The sequence below is a fragment of the Labeo rohita genome, chromosome 9 (assembly GCF_022985175.1).
Source record: "Labeo rohita strain BAU-BD-2019 chromosome 9, IGBB_LRoh.1.0, whole genome shotgun sequence".
Lineage (NCBI taxonomy): Eukaryota > Metazoa > Chordata > Actinopteri > Cypriniformes > Cyprinidae > Labeo > Labeo rohita.
In genome coordinates this window covers 37,326,984-37,334,010 of record NC_066877.1, presented here as the reverse complement: position 1 = coordinate 37,334,010, position 7,027 = coordinate 37,326,984, and the positions used below count along the sequence as shown (strand labels likewise).

At 31.7% G+C, this 7,027-nt stretch overlaps 1 protein-coding gene across 1 annotated transcript in view; it reads left to right on the top strand.

The window, feature by feature from the left end:
• Positions 1-7,027, top strand: part of LOC127170955 (E3 ubiquitin-protein ligase SH3RF3) — a 127,812-nt gene that overhangs the window by 99,429 nt on the left and 21,356 nt on the right. The window contains exon 4 of the mRNA XM_051119328.1: positions 4,664-4,981. Coding sequence (XP_050975285.1) covers positions 4,664-4,981 — 318 coding nt within the window. The remainder of the gene's footprint in view (positions 1-4,663; positions 4,982-7,027) is intronic.

Below are 7,027 nucleotides of genomic sequence, written 5' to 3'. Positions count from 1 at the left end.
ACACACACACTTTAACACACATGCACACTCACACTTTAACACACATGCACACTCACACTTATACACACTCACACACACACTTTAACACACATGCACACTCACACACACACACACACACACTTTAACACACATACACACTCAAACACACACACACTTTAACACACATGCACACTCACATACACACACACTCACACTTATACACACTCAAACACACACACACTTTAACACACATGCACACTCACATACACACACACTCACACTTATACACACTCAAACACACACACACTTTAACACACATGCACACTCACATACACACACACTCACACTTATACACATGCACTTGTGCACTTACACACACAATACTTAGCAATCTAAATGGGAACAGTACATAGACTTCTGTTGTTTTTGTTTACAGATATAACACACACACACACATGCACTCAAACACACGTTGACCTATCTAAATGGGGACATTACATTGACCTCTATTGTTTTTATATGCAGATAGTTTTACATTTTCTAACCTAAACCTACTCCTAACCCTCACTTTCTGCATTTTTACAATTTCAAAAAACTGTTTACTTTATTTTTATACCAGTTTTACAAATGAGGACGTTCCCAAAGGGAGGTTTTTAGAGATTTCGTTCAGGTTTTGCTCACTTTTGGGCACACGCACACATGCACAGTCAAACACACACATGCACATGAAGTCTACATGTAAAAACAGAGCTGACATAAATAGGTGCTGATAGCGCTCAGATCGCGCTCGTGCAGTTATTTCCGTGCGCGTCTGACAGCCTGTCATTATTCCGCTGCACATTTGGCGCTTTGTGATTTTCTTTTTGTCGTCTTCTCGTGCCGTAATTACACCGCGTGATGTGCTCTATTATTGGCACAATTAGCAGCAACCTGCACGCGGAGAGGCGTCTGAACTCTCGCTTCCTCGCGCGACCGAAGCCGGAGCTTGACCTATATTAACCACATTTCAAAGTTCACTGCTGCGCTAACGAGCTCTTGCGCGCCGGGATCCGAACCAACCGATCAACGGGAGTAACAACAAGCACTTCACTAATCACACCGTTATTACGGGCTGTTTCCACAAATGCACGTGTGACGTCAGCGCTCGTTATTTCCTGCTCTTTGTCTCAGACGGAAGTCGGTTGTAGGGTGTCCGTGTGCACTTTACGCTCGTGATTAATTCTCTCTGATCGCCTCATGTCACAGCAATAATATTCTGACCTTCAGGAGGCCTCGCCGTGCGTCCGCAGAGACCCGCGCCGGGTCTGCGGGGTCCATCAATCAGCCTCATTTACATACTATTTGCATGGGATTAGCATATTTATGAATGCGGGACTGTGAGTTGAAACAAAGGGCTCGAGTCACTTTTGATCTGTTTGTTCGCCGCACACAGTCACGTCTGCTTTTGTTTGCATCAGTTCAGCCGTTTACATGAAAACCTCAACAGAGTGTTTTCATTATTATTGTGGGATAATGGTTTCTGTCATTTTATGTGAAGCACAACATTGATTTCCCAATGCAGTGATGCTGCCAGATGATGAATTTGGCTTTGGTCATAAAAACACAGGAATTAAATGGTAAACTGATGATCAGTTAAAGCAGTGTTACTGAGAAAATGTGTTTGATTGAAGAGTAAGAAAAAAAGAAACAAACTACACACAGAAACTTGCAGCTCTTCACTACAACCTGACAATATAAAAGTTAACTTTAACTTCAAGAAAGTACAATAATTATAATCATTTAAATTTAAAGGAATTTTTAAATTTTCGTTCCATTACAGTCTAAAAGATGAATTAAATTGTTTTAAATTGTAAACATTTTATGCCTTCATTTGATTACCACTGTTTTTGTTAATAAATTTGTATTAAATCATAAATCTGGGAAAAACTGAAACAGGCAAAAAACATAAATAAATAAATAAACAAACATAGTTTTAATAAAATGTTTATGTTTTAGAAGTTTGACTAATAAGACATGCTTTTAGATTATTAAAATTAATTATAATTATAATTAATTTTAATAATCTAAAAGCATGTCTTATTAGTCAAGCTCAGTTAGAAGAACCGGTACTTACATAGAAACCTACACATCTGAGCCTGATAAAAATGCATTTTTTAAAGAAAGACGTCAGATGGATTTAGCTGGTTTTGCATCTGAACTCTCTCTCTCTCTCTCTCTCTCTCTCTCTCTCTCTCTCTCTCTCTATATATATGTAACATATGCAATATATAAAATTGCAACGATATCCAGAAACTTAAAACAGAAAACATAGAATTTGGTAAAAAATAATACTTCATATGAAAGTTATTTGTATTAAACTTTTAATGCATTGTTGTTTGATTGTTAATTTGGGGAAAAACAAAACTAAATTTGGTAAAAGATTTCAATAATTCTAAACATTATAAACAATATAAATAAAAATAAAAAATAATGACCAATAATAAACAATAATTATAACCATTTTTATTTAAAATTGAAAGGAATTGGGGAATAAAACTGTTTTTGGGATACAACAAAACTAAATTTGGGAAAAGATCAAATAGAAGTAGTAAAAAGAAAACAATAATAATAATTATAAACAATAAATAAATAATAAACAATAGTTATAATAATTTTAATTTAAAATTTAAAGGAATTTTTAAAAAAATGTCATTACATTAAATTAAATAAATAGTTTTAATTTGTAAATGTTTTGTGCCTTCAGTTGACTACCATTGTTTTTGTTAATAAATTTGTATTTATAATATATATTAGTTCGTAGTGTCCTCAGAAAGTAATTTTTAATAAATTATTGTTTAATTGTATATTTCATGATTTCATTTAAGTAGACAATTCTTTTTTTTTTTTTTTTAATTTAAACATTAAAATTGACTTTATATAAAAAAAAAGAATTTGGGGGGAAAATAAAACTGATTTTGGGATAAAACAAAACTAAATTTGGGAAAAGATCAAATAGAAGTAGTAAAAAGAAAACAACAATAATAATTATAAACAGTAAATAAATAATAAATAATAACCAATAATAAACAATAATTATAATCATTTTAATTTAAAATGTAAAGGAATGTTTAAATTTTCATATCATTACATTTTAAAAGATGAATTAATTTTTTTTAATTGTAATTGTTTTATGCCTTTATTTGATTACTACTGTTTTTGTTAATAAATTTAAAGCTTTAAAAACTAAAGCAGACAACAGATTTTTTTGGGGAAAAAAACATAAATTAATAAATAATAAATTGTAGTTTTAGAAGTTCAACTAATAGGACATGCTTTTAGATGATTACAATGAATAATGAGATAGATAGATAACATATAGAATATATAAAATTAAAACAATATCCAGAAACATAAAACATAAAACGTAGAATTTGGTCAAAATAAATAAAACTTCATAGTGTCCTAAAGAATGTAATTTTTATACAACTTTTAATAAATTAATTATTGTTTAATTGTATATTTCATGATTTCATTTTATTTGGCAAGTTTTTTTTTTACTTTAAACATTGAATTCAAATGAAAAAAAAAAGAATTTGGGGGAAAATAAAACTGATTTTTTAAAAATAAAACTGACAAATACAATGTGGAAAAAAGAAAACAATAATAATTATAAACAACAATAAATAAACAGTAATAAACAATAAAAATTTAAAAGACATTTTACAGATTTCATTACATTTTAAAAGATGAACTAATTGTTTTAAATTGTAAATGTTTTATGCCTTCATATGATTACTACTGTTTTTGTTAATACATTTGTATTAAATCATAAATCCAGGAGAAACTAAAACAGACAACACAGAATTTGGGGGGGAAAAAAGCATAAATAAATAAATAAATAAACAAATAATAGATTTAATAAATTGTAAAAATAAAATGTAAAATTAAAAATAAAATGTTTAAGAATATATAAAATTAAAACAATATCCAGAAACTTAAAACAGAAAACATAGAATTTGGTAAAAATAAAACTTCATAGTGTCCTAAGAAAGTAATTGTTATTAAACTTTTAATAAATTGCTGTTTATTTCATATGACTTCATTTAATTAGACAGGCTTTTTAATTTAAACATTAAAATTGAATTTAAATGGGGAAAAAAGAAAACTTAATTTGGGAAACACGAAAATAAAAGTTTGAGTGATGTGCTGGTGTTGATCATCAGCCGCTGGTTTCACTCTCCTGATGTTTGATTTACTGCAGACGGTTCATAATCAGCATAATGTGATGTTTGTGTTGATGATGCAGTGTATGACATTGTTAAATCAGACAGACGGACGACAGCGGCACTGAATCAGACTGAGTAATTGCTTTAGCAATTCTGGGGGATCCTTCATCTGTGTGTGTGTGTGTGTGTGTGTGTGTGTGTGTGTCTGCAGCAGGACTCGTGTGCTTCAGCTTCTCACTGTAGTTGAATCTGTTTGTAATGATCCTGCGTTCCCTGTTCATTCATTTGTTTGCGTCAATATTTATTAAAATATATTTAATACACTGCTGGTTTAACAGATATTCACATAGAAAACAGTTGTTTTAAATGAGAATAATATTTAACATTTTTACTGTATTTTGATCAAATAAATGCAGCCTTGATGAGCAGAAGAGACCGTGATTATAAGTGTAAAATAATAACTGTCAATTTGTCCTCAGCTGAATGAAACGGCGAAGCAGCTGATGGAGATGGACAAACCGGCCGCGGTTCCGGGTCCGAGCGCGGAGCCCGCGCCGCCCGCCGCCGTCAGCTGTAACGGGAACGGCGTGCACCGACACGCGGAGGGGAAGAAAAACGCCAAGAAGCGTCACTCGTTCACGGCGCTCAGCATGACGCAGCGCTCGGCGCAGGTGATGGGAAACAACCGGCACTCCATGGAGATCAGCGCGCCCGTGCTCATCAGCTCATCCGACCCGCGCGCCGCCGCACGCATCGCAGACTGCCCGCACCTGTCCTCCAGCACGCCCGCCACACAGGTGCAGCCGTACTCACCTGTCAGGGTCACACCGAAATATGAAGAAACACCTCAGATGTTAGGAGTAAAATGAAACAGACTTTCAAGACAATTAAACTCATTTACTCACAAACTCTCATGACTGAAATGCAAAACAAACAAATAAATAAATATTTACATATAATATATAATCAAATCAAATCAAATCAAATCAAAATATATTTATATTGCACCTTAAAAAAACAGTGTGTACCGAAGTGCTGTACAGTTACAATAAAAATGCAATAAAATAACATAAAACACAATAAAATACAAAGATCGACATAAAACAAAAGCAAATAGAATACAATAAATAAAACTAATATAAATGCATCTAATTCAAACTAATAGACACAGCAGCATGATATATATATCAAATTAATATTCATGTAAATTATTCTATATATGCATATATTACAATATAAATAATTACAGTACAATAGTTTTTGTTATTTGATTTTATTTTTATATTTTCTTATGTTCATTTTAATTAATTTTAGAATTTGTTTTTGTCGTTTGTATTCATTTTTGTTGTTTTTAAATATGTGTATATATGTAGTTTTTATTACATTTTTATTTCAGTTTTAGTTATTTTAGTGCATAGTTAAACTAAATGGAAATGAGAAATGGTGCATTGGAAATATATTTATTTTATTTTATTTTATTTTATTTTATTTTATTTTATTTTATTTTATTTTATTTTATTTTATTTTATTTTCAGTTTATATCCAGTGCTGTGATTGTGTTTCTTCTTATAATCAGAGTAAATAATAAAAGACTGATTTAAAAAATGTAAAAGATTGATTAAATTATTTGTTCTTGATTTTTTTATGCCAATGTTTTGATAGTGAATTTTTATGAAATCATAAATCCAGAAAAAAATTAAGCAGACAACACAATTTCAGGGAAAAAAAAAGTATATATATTGAAAAATAATATATACAGTGTATATATATATATATATATATATAGTATATGCTTTTTGATTTCTAAAATTCAGTTTAGCCATTTAACCATTCTAAATTTTTGGAAATTCTGTGTTGCTGTTGAACTCTTCACCCTCTCATGTGTGTCTAATGAATCTGAACAGCTCTAATGAGCGGCTCCTGAGGGCCAGACGTCTCTGTTCAGATCCTGCTGCTGTGATTGGTTGAGTTCAGCTGCGCAGACGAACACTGAGCTGATTGATGGTGAATGTGATTCTCTGAAAGCCGCGTCTGTTTGTTGATTTAGTTCAGTTTCAGCATCTCACTACAAGAACCGAAGATGTTTTATGATCAAGCGTTTGACTTGTTTTATTGGCCCATAAAGCTTCCTGAAGATCAGACTAGTTTCATTAATCGTATGAGAGTGTTCAGATGATTTAATAACAGGTTTGGTTCATTTATGTGATTCAGTTCAATCTGTGCAAATCAAATGAGTCTGATTCAAAGATTCATTCACGTCATCACTCAGAAATGATCACTGAAGTCTCCATGTGTCATTTTATTTATTTGTTTATTAATTCAGCAGATATATTTGTAGCTCAATTTAGCTGTTTATGACTGTTGTATTAAACATATTAGTACATATCAATAAAAATGATTGAATATGATTCTTTCTATGGTTATTATAGTTAACTAAAACCAAAACTGAAATAAAAATTAATAAAAACAATACACCCTTATGTATAGTGTAGTAATACAATAAACTAAAGTTAATAAAAATAAAATAAAACAACAACAAAATGACTAAAACTTTAACCTCTGACCTGGGCTCAGCTGCTTGGTTCCAGTAAGAGCGTTGGGCTCCATTAGTGTCCTGAGGTCAAAGGTCAACATGAGAACCCGTGAGGGTGAATCTCTGGGGTTTTGTCTGAGTGATACAGACGGATCATGTAGAGTCCCATAGTGCATCTCCAACTCCCATAATGCATCCTGTCAGCAGCTGCAGGAGCCCATTAGTGACTCGCTCACAGTGATCAGTGGAGTTTAAAGTTGAGCTTGAAAAACTGAAAATTCTATTTAAGATTATTATTAAAGCCAAAATC